This window comes from Mastigoproctus giganteus, chromosome 9 (genome assembly GCF_048544385.1).
Source record: "Mastigoproctus giganteus isolate SK-2022 chromosome 9, ASM4854438v1, whole genome shotgun sequence".
Classification (NCBI taxonomy): domain Eukaryota; kingdom Metazoa; phylum Arthropoda; class Arachnida; order Uropygi; family Thelyphonidae; genus Mastigoproctus; species Mastigoproctus giganteus.
Genome location: NC_143583.1, coordinates 75811428 through 75829618, shown reverse-complemented (window position 1 = coordinate 75829618; position 18191 = coordinate 75811428). Strand labels below are relative to the sequence as shown.

Here is an 18191-nt window from a genome sequence, read left to right as displayed (position 1 = left end):
GAGTGGAAGAAGACAGAGGGTGGTAATCAATGGGTTCTGCTCTTCATGGACTAATGTTATTATTGGAGTCCCACAGGGTTTGGCCCACTTTTGTTTTGTATATTTATCAATGATATTGATGAAGGTATATCAGGCTTAGTATCGAAGTTTGCAGATGATACAAAGGTTGACAGGGTTGTTAATGACAGTGTGCTACTGCAACAGGATCTAGAAAATTTGGGCAGATGGGCTGAGAAGTGGCAACTGAAGTTTAACCTTGACAAATGGAAAGTACTGCATGTGGGTAGAAGTAACCTCAGAGAAACGTACCAACTGTGTGGTACTAAACTTAAGGTGGTAGAAAATGATAAAGACCTGGGAGTAATTTTGCAGTCAGATATGAAGTTTTCTGAGCAATGTAGACAGGCTGCCAGGGCTGGACATGGGGTTTTGTCAATGATATATAGGAATTTTGCTAGCAGCGAAAAGGAGGTGACTGTCCCTTTGTATAAGGCAATGGGCAGGCCACGCCTTGAATACTACGTACAGGTCTGGAGGCCTCATATTAGGAAGGATGTAGATTTGCTTGACCATGTACAGAGAAGGACAACAAGATTGGTGAGGGGGAATTAAAGGACCCCTTACCAAGAGAGGCCATTGCAAATTGCAATGGCTGGAGATTAGGCACCTGCACGGTGATCTGATTGAGGTGTATAAGGCCTTGAATGGATTGAGCATGCTGAATTCTGAAGGGATTCTTCCACTTGTTCAGATTATGACCTAAGGGGACATAAATTCAAATTAAGAAAGACAGATGTAGAATAAATGTTCGGAAATTTGCCTTTAGCCAGCGGGTGGTTAATTGCTGGAACAAACTTCCATCTGTCATTGTTGAAGTTGATAGGTTAAGGAGGGACTGGACAAACATTTAGAGGGAATGGTTGTGTGAATTTTTTTTTTTTTTTTTGGCTGATGCTGCATAAGCTCATACACTTGCTTTCTTGCATCACATGCTACTACTACTAGTATGACTTTTAACATTAACATTGGTGGTTTCCATTTTCAACGTGTGGTTTTCAATTTTGTCTGCATCATGCTTTATATCATTTACTGTTGTTCTTCCTATTCCATAAACTGATGCTATATTTGTAGCACTTTCACCTTTTCTTAGAAGATTGATTATTTCAATTTTTTGTGATAATCCCACAACTACTCGCTTATGTTTCTCTGCCATTTCAATGGTTTTACTAAACAAAAATTATTAAAATATGAAATGAGATTGGAGTACAACTGTGTATAGTGGGTTGTAAACAAAGACTGAATGACATGTTGGCAATATCACAATGTATTGTGCCCTAGTGAGGTTAAGTGACTGCTAACAGAGCCTGATGGTAAATAGGACAATTGAAGTTCTACTGTATACATAAGCCAGTATATCCCTGGCTTATGTTACCCATCTATGAACAAATTCAGTGGAAAAGTTTTGTGAAATTCAAAGAATTGCTCTTGAAATTTCAAAGGCTTTTGATCATGTTTGGCATAAAGGTCTTCTAAATAAGCTTCCATCTTGTGGTTTGCCAACTGTATTTTGTAATGGGGTATCCAGTTTCTCCCTGACTGCTTGCTGCAGGTGATGGTAGATGACTCTATCTTCTAACTTCTCCACTAATGCTGATGTTCCCCAAGGTACAGTCCTTTCTCCCACTCTTTTCCTCTTGTATATTAATGAACTTCTTCCATTGACTGGAAATCCTATCCATGGTTTTGATAGTAACAGCACATTGCATTCCTCCTTCCAGTATGATGGACCACATTATATCCGTGTGAAAAATAACTTTACTGCTGTAGGAACAAACATGATAATATAACTAAGATTTATGAAAAAACAGTTAACCCTCTAGCAAATTCAGCAAAAAAACTACAGCAGTAAATGGCTGGCTTTGCATTTTACAACACTTACTTAATTAATGGACTCCACAAGGTGTTGCAGAGTATCCTGTGGTAGAGTTGCCCAATGTAATGCCTGTACAATGTCAAGTTGTAGCAGTGGATGTCCTTTTCCAATAGGTCCTAAACATGCGCTATTGGGTTGAGATCGGGTGAGTTGAGTGGCCATGGGATGATGGAGAATTCGTTGTTATGCTCCTGAAACCATTTAGCAACCTCCTAGGCCTTGTGTGCTATCTTGTTGATAGATGCCGGGGTTTTCTGGATTATACCATCATCGTTAGGGATGTACTTCATCAGCGATGATAGAAAGGTAAGCTTCCTATTGAGCTGTTGATTAATAACAATCAGAAGACCTAGGACATGCCATGAAAACAGGCTGTAAATCATAACACCACTGTTGCCAGCCTGCTGAACACCAACAGTACATCCATGTGCCATGATCCTATGTTACCTTCTCCAGATATTCTGATCAGCATGATAGAGTTGGAAATGAAATTCATCAGACCAGGAGATGGATTTCAGCGTGTTGGTGGTCCAGTGTTGGTGCAGTTTCTTGTCTCACATTGAACATGGGTATCCTTTACAACCATCAAGTGCTATAGCGTATTCAAGCTAATGTCCAGTGCTTAGTCCATGTGGATATTGGTCTTGCTATTCCTATGGTGTACTAGATGGTTAGCTTGGCCACTGTGTGCTGAGTTGCTGCTGTGTCTTGAGATTGAAGCATGCAACGCTTGCAATGGTGTTGACCACGTGTGGTGTTCCATGCGTGACCTTTAGCTGGTTGTTTGGTACTGTTGAGCCAGTTGTGGTAGATTTGTGACACCACAAAACGAAAACACTAACCATGTTGACTCTTGTTGAAAAACTGACACTTGCACATCTTGTCCCCAGTCATTCTACATTTGGAATCTGAAAGGTCTTGATGCTGACCCATTCTTCCTTGCTGATGTTCAATAATTGATTGCCACATGCATGAACTACAATTCATATCAACTGTTTCTGAATTTGCACCTTCACCAGAATCGCAGTCTAGTCCATTCCTACACAGGGGGTGTTGCCAATGCAAAGCTACCTTGGTGTAATTTACTTTGTTATGTGGTTTAGTGTTTTATTTTACCTTGGAAAGCACTGAGTGATTCCTTGGTAAATAAAATGGTTTTTTGATTTGAATGTTAAAGTGAATTAACAAAGGGTGGATTAAGTAACTAAAAAAAAAAAAAAAAAAAAGATAAATATAAACTGTCTCTGAAATATGTTCACAGCATTCACTCCATACTCGCAAAAAAAAAAAAAAAAGTCACCTCACTTTATATTGGAGCTACTGTATTTAGTTAACTTGCATGCTAAGAAAGGGCTTTATGTGCTACTGACATTCTGCATACAGTCCCGACTGTGTGCCAAAAATATTCACCCATGTGACCCTACGAAAGATGAGATTCCTAACTCACAACCAGTAATATGCTCAACAGTTTTATCTATCTTACCATTAGGTCCTGCAGATACTTCTAGTGAAGTATGCAACTGCTGCATTCTGCATTACTATGTTGCAGTGAATGAGTAGTTTAATGCTAGTTGCCAAAATCCCGCTGATGAAAAATTGCAGATTGAATTATTTGGACTACGTATGTATATATATTTTTATAGCGAATACACCAATGAGCCAAAACATTATGACCACCTACCTAATATGATTTTGGTCTTCCACGTGCAGCCAAGACAGCTCGTACCTGGTGAGGCTTGGATGCTATAAGATTTCTAAATGTGTCTTGTTTTATCTGGTACCAACACATAACTAGCAGATCCTTTAACTCCTGTAAGGTCCGTAGTTGAGACGCCACAGATCGGAGTTGCTGTTCCAACACAAACCACAGATGTTAGATGGGATTGATGTCTAGGGGAATTTGGAAGCCAGGGCAATACCTGGAGGTCTTCTTCATGTTCCTTGAACCGGTTTCGAACAATCCGGATGGTGTGGCATGGCGCATTATCCTGCTGAAAGACGGCACTGCCAGAGGGGAAGACAGTTGCCATGAAAGGGTGTACCTGGTCAGCAATGATGTTTAGGTAAGTGGTAGACAGAGCGCTTGGCACATGGATGACTGGACCCAGGGTATTCCAGCAGAACATTGTCCAAAGTATGACACCAGTGCCACCGCTTGTTTCGTCCCACGGTGCATCCAGACGCCATCACTTCCCCAGGTAAATGATGCACACATACCTGGCCGTCCACATGGTGCAACAGGAAACATGATTCATTGGACCAGACAACCTTCTTCCAATCGCTCAAGGTCCAGTTTCGCTGCACATGTGCCCATTGTAGGTGCTGTCGCCAGTGAACCGTGGGTAGCATGGGCACTCGGAGCAGCCTGTGGCTATGCAACTCCATTTTCAGTAGGGTTCAATGTACTGTGTGTTGTGACACATTACTCCCATCACCAGCATTCCAATTACTGGTGAGTTGCACCACAGTCACCCTTCTGTTGCCACGTACCATCCAGGAGAGCCTTCAATCACCTTGAGCATCGATGAGCTGTGGTTGTTCCAACACCTCACCAGCGATTCGTGGGTTCCACCTCCTCGGACCACTTTCAGTAGATATTAACCAATGCTGCCATGAGCACCTCACCAGCCGTGCCATTTCGATATGCTCTGACCCAGTTGTCTGGCCATTACAATTTGGCCTTTGTCAAACTCGCTTAAGTCCACTGCCTTTCTGAAGAACAAGAGCAACACTGATTAACGGAGCTCAGTATCAGGTGTTTTTTTTTATACAGTGTTCCCCCGCGCATGTGCTGCAGTTCACCTGCAGTTGCTTCGATTTGCATAACAACTCGCTGGTCATAATACTTTGGCTCATCGGTGTACTTTTTGACATATAATTGTTAGTGAATTAGTATTTTAGAAATCATCATACATATTTCATTTAAAGCAGTGATGAGCAAAATGCAGTGCATGGGAGGCAAATGGCCACCTGACTTTATGGTGTGGCCTGCAATTTAAATTCAGGAACATGAAACTAAAAAATATATTAAAGTCGAATGATTATTATACACCATTAAAAATATTATTAAATAATTTATGTTGTTTTGTTTATAATAAAACATACTTTTGTGATAGAAATATATAAATGAAGTAGAAGTGTCATCTCATAAAAATAACTATCATGGTGTTTTGTTTTGTTGCTCTTGGTTTAGGTTCTGGATAATGATGAAATGCACAAGTACATATATGCACTTTCAATATTTTCATAAATCTTATTTTATATATAATAACAGTGGCCACTTCAATACAGGCACCTGCTTTGATGACATTGGTCAAATTGTAGTGTCATTTATGATAAATAAAAATTATAGTTCATTTATTATGTAGCCTGTAAATATTTTTTTTCTCTCGAATTGGATCTTGGGCCAAAAAGGTGCTTATCATTGATTTAAAGTAATGTTTAAGTGTTAAGGATTTAGAGTTAATGATTTAGAATTCAGCAGTCCATTTGAATTTTACAAAGGTGCTGCTGTTATTGATAATATGTTGGAAATATAAAGATTATGAAATTTTATTTTTATATATACAAAATGAAAATTTACTCTATTTTCAGGTATTTTTGTTTTTTTAAATGCTTATGCATTTGTGAAGTATATTCAGTCATATATTTCAAAGGCAGAATTGAAAACTCTGTTTTTTGTGGGAATTGCAATAATAGCAGGAGGAGTTTTCTCTACTGTTGTTGTTTTAACGTATACAGGTAAATATCAGTCTTATTTTGGTTTATATTTGGCAGTTAACTCTGCATGATATTTTGTTGCTTATAAAATGTTTTTAAAATATAAATGTTTGTAAAATATTAAATGAATATAATTGCAGAAATTTTCAAGTTAGTTCCATTTCACTGTGTTGTAGCAGTTTTCTTTGTGATGTGTCTAAACAGGATTTGATAATGTGATGTCCTTTTTCACTTACCATTTAATTAAATTAGAGTACTTATCCTTTTAAGAAATATTTGTAGCATTTACTCAGATTTATTTCTTAAGTGAATCACCTCTGAACTTCTTTGTCATATTTTTGTCGGTGTACTTTTCACTTGCCATTTAATTAAATTAATAGAGTACTTATCCTTTTAAGAAACATTTATAGAATTTACATAGAACTAAATTAATTTTAGTTTGCACTTTAACTTCCTATATTTGATAATAAGTTTCCAAATATCTTCTCTAATAGTAAAGTCATATCTCTCTCTCTCTCTCTCTCTCTCTCTCTCTGCTATTTTAAAATTTGCTTAGTAAGTGCAGTGTTTCTTTAATGCTTATAACAGATAGCAATGTTGCTCTGTGGCATTGTTAATCTGTCATTTATTTAAAAGGTGAGCCACTGCTATGTTTGTAAAACTTCCTTTTCACTAGAGATCACTTGCTATCTGATGTAAGTTTGAAACAGACTGCCACTACTCTAACAGCTTATTTAAGTGGCAGTTAAACTTTTTGCTGATGTCATTTGGGAAAAAATGTAGTTCAGTATCAAGGCAGTTTCTGGACTTGGCACATCATTGCCTTAGTCACCCATAAAAACTGAAATCAAATCATGGCAATTTGTGGCAGAAGCAAAGTTTTGTTCACCTGATTTGGTGACATTGGTCAAATTGTAATGTCATTAATGCTAAATAAACAAAAAAATATAGATATAATTTTTTATGTAGCCTGCAAACATTTTTTTTTTTCCCTTGAATTGGCCCTTGTGCTGAAAAGGTGGCTCATCACTGATTTTAAAGTAATGTTTAAGAGTTTTATGACTTAACTGTTTAGCAACACACAAAAACATAACAGCAGTCACATGGTGCCTTTACTTGTAAAACTTTTAAAGTGGGAGAAGACAGAGGGTGGTAATCAATGGGTGCTGCTCTTCATGAACTAATGTTATTAGTGGAGTCCCACAGGGTTCGGTGTTGGGTCCACTGTTGTTTTGTATATTTATCAATGATATTGATGAAGGTATATCACGCTTAGTATCGAAGTTTGCAGATGATACAAAGGTTGGCAGAGTTGTTAATGACAGTAATGGCAGTGTGTTACTGCAACAGGATCTAGAAAATTTGGGCAGATGGACCGAGAAGTGGCAACTGAAGTTTAACATTGAAAAATGCAAAGTACTGCATATGGGTAGAAGTAACCCCAGAGAAACGTACCATCTGTGTGGTATTACACTTAAGGTGGTAGAAAATGAAAAAGACTTGGGAGTAATTGTGCAGTCGAATATGAAGTTTTCTGAGCAATGCAGACAGGCTGCCAGGGCAGGTCATGGGGTGTTGTCAATGATATATAGGAATTTTGTTAGCAGGGAAAAGGAGGTGATTGTCTCTCTGTATGAGGCAATGATCTGGCCACACCTTGAGTACTGTGTGCAGGTCTGGAGGCCTAATTTTAGGAAGGATGTAGATTTGCTTGAGTGTGTACAGAGAAGGGCAACAAGATTGGTGAGGGGAATGAAGGGGGATCCTCTTACCAGGAGAGGCTTAAGTTCTGCAAATTGCAGCAGCAGCTGGAGACTAGGCACCTGCGAGGTGATCTGATTGAGGTGTATAAGGCCTTGAATTGGTTGAGCACGCTGAATTCTGATAGGATTCTTCCACTTGTTCAGATTACGAACCTAAGGGGGCAGAAATTGAAATTGAGGAAGGACAGATGTAGAATAGATGTGCGGAAAATTGCCTTTAGCCAGCGGGTGGTTAATTGCTGGAACAAACTTACATCTGTTGTGGAAGTTGTAGGTTAAATGAAATTAAGGAGGAACTGGACAGATATTTAGAGGGGATTGTTTATTTTTTTATTATTATTATTTTTTTTTTTTTGGCTGATGCTGCATAAGCTCATATGCTTGCTTTCTTGCATCACTTGCCACTACTACTGCTACCACTACTTCACCAATCAGTTTTTTTGAGTTGAAAAGACTAGAAATCATTTACTTTACTGGGGGGAAAAATTCAAATATTTATTCTCTATTTTGACGTTATACTGCATAATGTTATATATTGTAGAAGATTTGAAATTCCATTTCCGTGTGACTTCCTCTCTTATGTTATTATATCTTGACATAAGAGATTTTCTTTTTCGCTGTCAATAGTTTTTCCTAATACAGGAACTCCTCGACTTATGTAAGGGTGGTGCCTCTGTAGCCAAGTGGGCAGGAGCAGCAGTGCGTAATACAAGCTTCTTGATGAGACCGGGATTCGAACCCATCACCACCAAATACGGAGGATGTGGAAAGGTCAGGGAATGATCAACGCATATCCCCGTAGCAATATGGTCTTAGTTGGTAATGCTCCTAAAAACCAAATAACAAGAACAATACGTAAGGGTTGCATTCTACATAAGTTGGATTTAACGAAGTCGTAATTTCCTCCATACTTGTGCAGCACTCGCAACTGTGCTCGCTGAATTAATTGAATCAAAAAAGAAATGTTCGACGAACATGTGAATAGAATTATTTATTAAATTTTTTATCTCATATGCAAGAAAAATTACAAAAGAAAAGATGAGACAGGCATAACGTCAGTAAGTTTTACCCATCGAGCATTGTTGCCAGAATCGACGTCTTCAGCTGATAAGTATGCCACTGTGGAGATTCAGAAGGGGTCAACCTTACGAAAGAACATATTAATGGATGACTGGACAGTGGCTTTTTTATTTTTATCGTAGATTTCTTTGTAGCAAGCAAGCATATCAGTACGAACTTTTAAGAATTGTTCGCTGTCAGGATCCATCTTCTCAAACCTCGCCATTGCCGATGCAATTTCACAAAATGCCATTGCCATCTCTCTGGTGATGAAACATTTGGGCTCCTCATTTGGTTCATCTTGTGCTTCGTCAGCATTTTCTTCTTTCACTATTGCTGCCTGCAAGTCAATAAGTTCTTCGTTAGATAATTCCTTCTCTTCTTCCTCTAACTCCTCTACGTCTTTGACATCAACCTGCAACTGAAGTAGCTCTGTAACCTTTACAATCTTATCTGCAACCTCTTCATATGATTCATCTTTTTCAAATGCTTCGAAGCCTTTTATGTGCTGAGGGCATATTTTCTTCCATGCGCCATTAAAACAACTTTTAGTAATTTCCGCCCGGGTCTTATTAATGTTTAAGATGGCATGGTAAATATTGTAAGATTTCCAAAAGTCTCTTAACGTAAATTTTTTTCTCGTCATCTACTGCAGACAATGCCTGAGCAAATATTGTGCATAAATAATATGCTTTGAAATTCAAAATAACACCCTGATCCATAGGTTGGATGAGTGAAGTTGTGTTTGGCGGTAGAAATATAACTCTCACATTCAAATTGAAATCATCTAGATGCGTAGGATGTCCAGGAGCATTATCTAATAGAAGTAAAATCTTGAAAGGAATGTCGTCTTTACAATATTTTTCAACCTCTGGAATGAAGCAGCATTTAAACCAATCTTCAAAAGATATTGCTATCCATGCTCTCTGGTTTGATCGGAAAAGCATGGGTAGGGTGGCTTTATTGATGCCCTTAAATGCGCAAGGATTTTTAGAATGGTACACAAGCAGTGGTTTTAATCTGTAATCTCCTGCTGCATTAGCCCCAAGCAAGAGCCTGGCCCTATCTTTTGAAGCCTTGAAACCTGGCATTGTCTTCCTTTTCCTCTTTGGCAATGTATGTTCGATCAGGCATTTTTTTCCAATACAGAGCAGTCTCATCAACGTTAAAAATTTGCTGCATTGAGCTGCCTTCATAAATTTTTTCTAACACATCACAAATTCTCTGCAGCTGCAGAATCCGCACTGGCGACTTCACTGCATACTTTAATGTTGTGGAAACCAGCTCGATGCTTGAACCTATTAAACCACTCGTTGCTTGCCACGAGCTTGCGTTGGGATTTGCCGTACCTATCCTTAATATCTTTATAAATACTTGCTGCTTTTGCTTGAATGGTCATTGGACTCAGGGGCACTTGCTTCTGAGTCTGATCCATATTATTAATAGCTGTTCTATCTTCAACATAGCACCTGAATGCAGTTTTGTGATCACTGTTGATCTTAAGTATGTTGATCCTTTGACATGTTCTTTTATATGTACACTGTCCTTTAAAATAGTATTCATTGTTGAAGCAGCGAGACCTAATTCTCTTGCAGTAGATGACCAACTTTGTCCTGCTTCGTCCTTCTTAATAACTTTCATCATTTTTAAATCAATTTTGTTTCGTTTCCTGGCACTACCACCACTTGCACTTTCTGTTGGTCGCTCTCCCTTCACCATTGTAATACGTAAATAGGAATGAAGAGAAGATTTTTCATAACTATCATATAAAAAAAAGTTTTGAAAATTTGTTTTTTATATGATTGAATATTTTAGTGAAGGGGAACACATTTCACCATAATAGCATATAAAAACCCACACATTGCAGTTATCAGTATTATCGCAAATGGCAGTTGCTGAAAATAGTTTACTAAATATATATTGCTCATAGGTAATTAGTAACTATTGGCAGTTGCTGAAAGTAGATCCATCCTAGACAGCTCTCTCACTCTGCAGATTAATTTTAAAGGATTAGATGTTTGGGTAAAGAATTCACTAGATTAATTTTTGCTTTTAATTTCTTTAGTGTTTTATAAATTTTTTATAATTTTATAAATTTAATTTTGGTAATTTCCTTTTGTAAAACTAATTCTGTTAGTTAAATTTCTTTTTGTATCTTGTAAGTTTAAAGTTCAATAGTTAATAAATTTTTGCTATCTGTATTACTGTACAAATTTAGTTCCTACCTTAATAATGGTAGATACTACTTAGAATACATTTTCTGAGGATATATCTCAGATGGAAATGGCCTTTGTAATTTCACTTGTGAGTTATGTATTCCAAGTTCAAGATCAGTTATTCTTTGTTGTACCAATCTTAACTTAAAATTTGGTGTATTACTAGATAAAATTTAGTCACTGAAGAAGTGAAGAAATGAGTGGATTCCCTAGAGACAAATAAAACTAGGGACTTGTCTAGGTATGAAGTATCAGTGACTTGCCACATGATATACTAATGATTCAGCTCTCAGAACAGAATAGTCAAGTGTATACAGCTCTGGTTCAAGAGGATTTAGTTTTATCAAGAGATTCTGTTGTTAGGGGAGCAGGTAGCATTTTTTCTTATCAGAATAGTTGGACTAAAACCAGAATGTGTCTGCTGGGAGCAACAATTGATGATGTAAACAACAGTCAACTTTTGGGTTGGGGAGGGGTTAGGTTAAAGAGAGCATTATTATTCATGTGGGGTTGATGATATTAAGCATATACAAACTGAAGATTTGTTGGATAAATATAGGACAAAAGATGATTTGTGAAATTAAAACACTTGTACTACTTTTAATCCCTGATGTCAGTGATCAGCACAGAAATGATAATGGAAAACAGACCTTAATTATGGTTATCTCAATAACTAGGAAACAACTCAGAATGAAAGACAAAATAAAGACAAATAGATGACCATGCTGAAAAAATTCTGCGAGTTAGGCCCAAATGTGTTTGTCTGCAATTCTGCCCAGACACAGTAGGAGGAAATATATGTTGAAAGCCTTCTGAATTAATCCAAGGGTTGGACTCTGCAGTGCTTTTGGGTGAAATTTTTATCAGTGTAGCTCACGCTTGTATAGATGGAACTAATTTTGTACATGTGAAATCCTTTTAAAACAAAGGAACAAAAGTCTTTGCTAGTATTATTGAGGATACCTTAAGGGTTCACCCCTAGTGTGGAGGGGCAGGGTCAATGTAGATACATGCTTATATGATGATATGGGTCAAAGTAACATTTACATACATTTATGAATTTTCTTTTTGTGGTTGCAAAAGATAATGTTGGCAATGTTTCAAATGAATGGGAAGTTTAAGTAGGGGAAACAAACTTAACTTCATGGAGTGAATCTGCAGTAAGGTAAAGAATCAGTGAATTTGAACTCCTGGTTAGGACAGCTGATGCTGATATAATAGAGATCACATAAACAAGTTGTCATTCAGAAACAGATGATGAATTTGATTGTTTGGTATATATAATGTATTTAGGAAGTAGATGTCATGCTTCTATTGGAGATTGAAAGAGACTTGGGGGTAAATTGTACAATCAGATATGAAGTTTTCTGAACAGTGTAGAGGGTTTCCAGAGTAGGTCATGGGGGTCTTGTCACTGATATAGAGGAATTTTGCTAGCAGGGTTAAGGAGGTGATTATCACCTTTTATAAGGCAATGGTCAGGCTACACCTTGAGTACTACGTACAGGTCTGGAAGGCTCATTTTAGGAAGGATGTAAAGTTGCTAGAACAAGTACAGAGAAGGGCAACAAGATTAGTAAATGGAACAAAGGGTTGCTCTTACGAAGAAAAGCTTAAGTTCTGCAAATTGCAGCGTCTGGAAACTAGGCACCTGCTAGGTGATCTCATTGAGGTGTATAACGCCTTGAATGGATTGAGCAGGCTCAATACTGATGGGATTCTCCCTCTTACTCAGATTACAAACCTGAGGGGGCATAAACTGAAATTGAGAAAAGATAATTGTCGAATAGTTGTGTGGAAATTTGCCTTTAGCCAGCAGATAGTTGATTGCTGGAACAAACTTCCATCTGTTGTGGAAGTTGATAGCTTACATGAATTCAAGGAAGTGGACAAAGTTTTGGAGCAAATGGATGGGTGAAATGGGAAGATTTTATTTATTTTTTTGGATGATTCTGTATAAGCTTGCTTTCTTGCATCATATGCTAATGCTAAACGAAAGTAACCTTAACCTGACAAAAGCTTTCACTGATTCAGAATGCACCCTAACATAGAATCTGTGGTTGAAGTTGTTGGAAGCAAGGTAAAATGAGAGAGAGAGAGAGAGAGAGAGAGAGAGAGAGAGAGAGAGAGAGAGTGAGTGGGGGGATATGCTACAGATTAGAAAATTGCAAAGAGTATGATGAGAGCCTACACGTATAGATGGAATGGGAAAGCGATGGTAAAAGTTATATTATGATTGATTTCAATTATTCCTTATTTGTTGGAGAAAGTGGGAAGAGACTGGCCACAGGAACAAAATTTTAAAACAAAATTTTTAAAATTTTCAAAAGTGATCATCTATTTTAAAATTTAAAAATTTTAAAATAGATGGTCACTAGATTATTTATATCATTTTAAATTTATATTTTTATTTAAATTTGTATCAATTTAGATTATTTAAAACAACTAAATTTTTTATATCAGCATAAATAATCTTGTGTAAAGTTCTGGGGGGGGGGAAATATTCATGTATTGGATTATCACGCAACACAGCGGTAACCCCCAAGGCAGAATGTGCTGGTCCCACAGGAACCAGTAGTTGTTGGTGACTATTGTCAGAGAAACGGGGAACATGCCATGTAAAAGGATAGGTGGAATAGGACTAGGGTATGTCTGCTACAGACAAAGGTTGATGACGTAGAGCAGATATAATCTTTTAAGGGCACAAAAGGTGATATTGTTTTACATGTTGGCACTAATGATGTTAAGAGTAGGAGACTGGCGGAATTACTTAACAAGTACAGGTCACTGTTGAAAAAAAGCCACGAATTAGGGTTGAATTTGAAAGTGTCAGCAATTCTGCCCAGACACAACAGGAGGAGTATACGATGAGAGATTTGTCGGTCAATTCGGCCCTGGAAAGATTGTGCAAGGCTCAAGGGGTAGAATTTTTTTTTCAGCCTGGTCTGTACTTGTTAACAGGAGAGACTGCTTCTACAGGGATGGGATACACTTAAATAGAAAGGGCGCAAGAATATTTGCTGATGCTATCGAGGCAGTGTTAGGTGAGTGTCGGAAAACTGCTAGCTTGGGGGGGATACAAGGACTAATAGATTGCCAGTAGCCACTGTCAGAGGTGAAAGTGATTCTTGCACTGCTTATTTTGGAATGAGCAGCAGCCTGGAAAACAAGATGCAGGGTATTTCAGAGACTGCTTTGAGTCATTGCAGTACAAGTAAACACATGAGTTGTGTTAGGGTAGCTAAGAATAGGAACAGGTGCATGTATACTTGCATGTACACCAATGCTAGAAGTTTGATAAATAAATTTGATTAATTTGAGGTATTGCTCAAAACATCAAAGTCAGATTTTGTTGGGATATCAGAGATGTGGTGTCACCCAGATATAAGGAATACAGAACTGGAATTTGGGGAGTACAATGTGTACAGAAAGGATAGACAGGATAGGAAGGGAGGAGGGGTTATTCTATTAGTTAAGAAACACAAAATCCAAGGAAGTGAAGCCAGTCGACATTGCTGGACAGTGCAGTGTCGAGTCATTTTGGTGTGACATAAGCATTTGGAGGTCAAAATTGAGAGTAGGAGTGTGTTATAGGCCTAATGAATCTGATGAGTATAATAAGAAACTGTACAGGGAAAGAGAGTGGGCCAGTAAATCAGAGTCTTATAATGGGGGATTTTAACTTCCCAGATATTGACTGGAATTTGTGGGTTGGTTGCTCACACACTAGCAAGGCTTTTGTGGATTTATTGGATGATTGTTTTCTACATCAGCATGTTCGGGAGGCAACTAGAGCGAGTAACACTCTTTATCTGATTATCACTAGTGATTCATCATGCATTAAGAATCTTCACATAAAGGAACCATTAGGTGGTAGTGATCAGTGTGCTGAAGTGGGATTTACTCAAAGAGTTAGCTGCAATTAGGGGATAAAGAGAAGGGTTTTTGCTTTCGTAAAGGTGACTATAGTGGTCTGAAACAGTATTTAAATTCTATACGGTGGGACCAACTTATGATGTTACAACAGCAAATTCAAAATGGGAAGCATTCAAAGAATTTATCTTGGAAGCTACTAGGCGTTACATACCAACTAAGAAATATTGTTCAAGGTTTCGGCCTAAATGGATGTCAGATGAACTAATGAGACATATGGCAGAGAAGAAAAATGCATGGGATACATAAATTATTAGTATTAGTAATGGCCGCATGGTGCAAGAAAGCCTATGGCTTATGCTGCACCAGCCAAAAAAAAAAAAAAAAAAATCCGAACAAAACAATGATAAAAATAAATAAATAAATAAAATAAATAATAATAATTAATAAATAAAAAAAATATATATATAAATAAAATAAAATATAAATAAAAAGGAAATTAAACCTATCATCCTATGCGCTTCCCTTACCGGAAAGTACTATCCAGATGACCTTTGAATTTCCCCAAACTGTCTGCCTCTACCACCCATGAAGGCAACTTATTCCAGTAATTTATAACTCGCTGGCTAAAATAAAACTTCCTGCAGTCCAATCTAAACATTTCCCCCCGTAACTTGAATTTATGTCCCCTAGTTCTAGCATCATTTATAATCTTGAAAATTTTGTCCTCGTTCATTTTACTGATGCCTCTCAGAGCCTTAAACACCTCAATCAAATCTCCTCTAAGGTGTCTAGTTTCCAAACTCTGCAACCCACATATTCGAAGTCTTTCTTCATAAGGACGCCCTTTTGCCGATCTCACCAGGCGAGTTACCCTTCTTTGCACCCTTTCAAGAAGTTCAATGTCTTTCTTTAGGTGCGGTCTCCATACTTGAACACAGTATTCCAGGTGTGGTCTAACATAAGCCTTATATAATGGGATTATCGCGTCCCTATCTCTACTTGCAAAAGTTCGATAGATCATCGATAGGACACCATGGGCCTTCCTTGCAACCTGTTTACAATGCTCAGAGAATTTCATGTCTGACCATATCGTAACACCCAAGTCCCTTTCCTCCAGTACTGGGTTTAATTGAACTCCACCAAGTGAATAAGTTATTTTGGGATTACTGTTTCCCAGGTGTAATACCTTACACTTTGTTGGATTAAAGCACAGCTGCCATTTTTCTGACCATTCTTGAAGTCTATCTGGGTCTCTCTGAAGAAGCTCAGCTTGACAGTGATCATTAACTACTCTACCAATTTTAACATCATCTGCAAATTTAGACATCACGCCCTCTATCCCTTCATCAATGTCGTTTATGAAAATTAAAAACAACAGTGGTCCTAATACTGATCCTTGGGGAACCCCACTTCTTACATCAACCCAATCTGAGGAATAGCCATTTATCACAACCCTCTGCCTCCTGCCCTGAAGCCATCCTTCTATCCATCTAAGGATTTTCCCGGTGATTCCAACCTGTTCCAGCTTATAAAGCAACCGCTCATGTGGGACTGAGTCAAAAGCTTTGCTGAAATCTAAATAAACAATGTCGAAATTATTCCCTAAATCCAGCTCGTGAGTGACCCTTTCGAAATAGCGAACCAGATTTGTTAAACATGATTTTCCCTTTACAAAACCATGCTGAGTATTCTTGAGAATTTCAATTCGATCCAAATGATCCTGAATTCCACCCTTGATCATTGCCTCCATGATTTTCCCTACTACTGAAGTCAGACTGACAGGTCGATAATTTCCAACTTCACTTTTAGAGCCACCCTTATGTATGGGAGATACATTTGCACTTTTCCAATCCAAGGGAATCTCCCCAGAGTCTAGTGATGCTCGCATAATTAGCCTCAATGGTTCAATGCACTCGCTTGCCGCCTCTCTTAAGATTATAGGGTATATTCCATCAACTCCAGGAGCCTTACTGGTCTGTAGGCTCGAAGGTTTTTTCATTAAATAATCTTGCGAAATTTCAATATCATTAATTACATATTTTTTAACTTCGCTCCCACAATTTCCCATTGCCACAAAAGGCTTTTCATTTGTAAATATCGATGCAAAATAACTGTTGAGTTCATCTGCAACGGCAGCTGGTGTATTTATTACTATCCCCTTTCCCTTACGTAAAGGTTCGATCTGATTTGTCCTGCTCTTCTTGGCATTTATATATGTGAAGAATTCTTTATCCCCCCTCTTTGCAGCCGACCGGGCTAGCCGAGTGGGTAAAGTACCTGCCCGGCAACCCAAGGTCGCGGGTTCGATTCCCGCCTCGGGCTTGGATCAAAGTACTGCAAAAAACCTTGGGAGGTGCAATATGGCCATAGAAGCCGATGCGCCAACAACTACCAAATCAAAAAAAAAAAAAAAAAAAAAACCCCCTCTTTGCTCTGTTTGCTAGTGATTTCTCATAAACTGCCTTTGCCTGTCGAACCTTTTCTGTGGCTCTATTACACATCACCTTGTAGCTGTTATAGGCTTCAGTACTTTTTATTGCTCTGTAACATTTCCATGCCACCTTTTTCTGCTCAAGTAATGTGGCAACTTCACTATTCATCCAACTTGGAACCCTTCTCGTGGAGTATTTTTTTTAATGGTATATACGCATTCAAGGCATCTGTGATTAATGTTTTAAAAGCGTACCACAGTTCAATTGTATTCATTCTCAGTGCGATATCTACCCAGTTAATAGAGGCCATGTAGTACCTTAAGGCATCGTAATTTCCTTTTCTGAAATTAAAACCCATTCCTTTGCCTTTTATTTCTGCTACCTCTCTCGTCATCATCCACCGTAGAACTCCGTGATCACTTCCTGCTACTGGTTCCTCTACTGTCAGCCCTGTTATGTCATCTGATTCATGTGTGATGATGAGGTCTAGGATATTCTTTTCTCTAATACTTTCCCTGACATGTTGATATGACGTATGCTTCCATATCACCCTGATATTGGGTGATATGGAAGCATACAATAGATATAAGTTGGTCTGTAACCAAGTCACAAAGGAGATTAGACAGGCAAAGGCAAATTATGAGAAATCCTTGGCAAAGGATGATTTTGAGAGCTTCTTTGGACTCAGTGGAGGTACCCATGGACTGGAGATGTGCAAATGTGACCCAAATTCACAAAAGTGGATCAAAGGACGACACAAGTAATTATAGACCTGTTAGTTTAACTTCTGTTCCAGGAAAATTAATGGAGGCACTGGTTAAAGAAGCACTGCAGGATCATCTAGACAAGACTTTAGTTATAGCTCGGACACAGCATGGTTTTGTTAAGGGAAAGTCTTGCCTGACCAATTTGTTTGGGTACTATGATGTGGTCACAAAGGAACTGGATGCAGAGAATAACTTAGATAATATATTTGGACCTTAGAAATGCTTTTGATACTGTTGCACATGGACGACTGCTGAACAAATTGGAGCAGTGTGGCATTGGAGGCAAATTGCTGCTATGGATAAAGGGATGGTTGAGTGGGAGGAGACAGAGTGGTAATCAATGGACACTGCTCATCGTGGACTAATGTTATTAGTGGAGTCCCTCAGGGTTCAGTGTTGGGTCCATTGTTGTTTTCTGTATTTAT

The 18191-nt window shown here is 38.2% G+C and overlaps 1 protein-coding gene across 2 annotated transcripts in view; it reads left to right on the top strand.

Moving 5' to 3' along the window:
• The window catches only part of Stt3B (catalytic subunit 3B of the oligosaccharyltransferase complex), a 247533-nt gene that overhangs the window by 107848 nt on the left and 121494 nt on the right, over positions 1 to 18191 (top strand). For both annotated transcript variants that reach the window (XM_090381684.1, XM_090381685.1), the window contains exon 9: positions 5528 to 5674. In XM_090381684.1, the coding sequence (XP_090237810.1) occupies positions 5528 to 5674 (147 nt within the window). The remainder of the gene's footprint in view (positions 1 to 5527; positions 5675 to 18191) is intronic.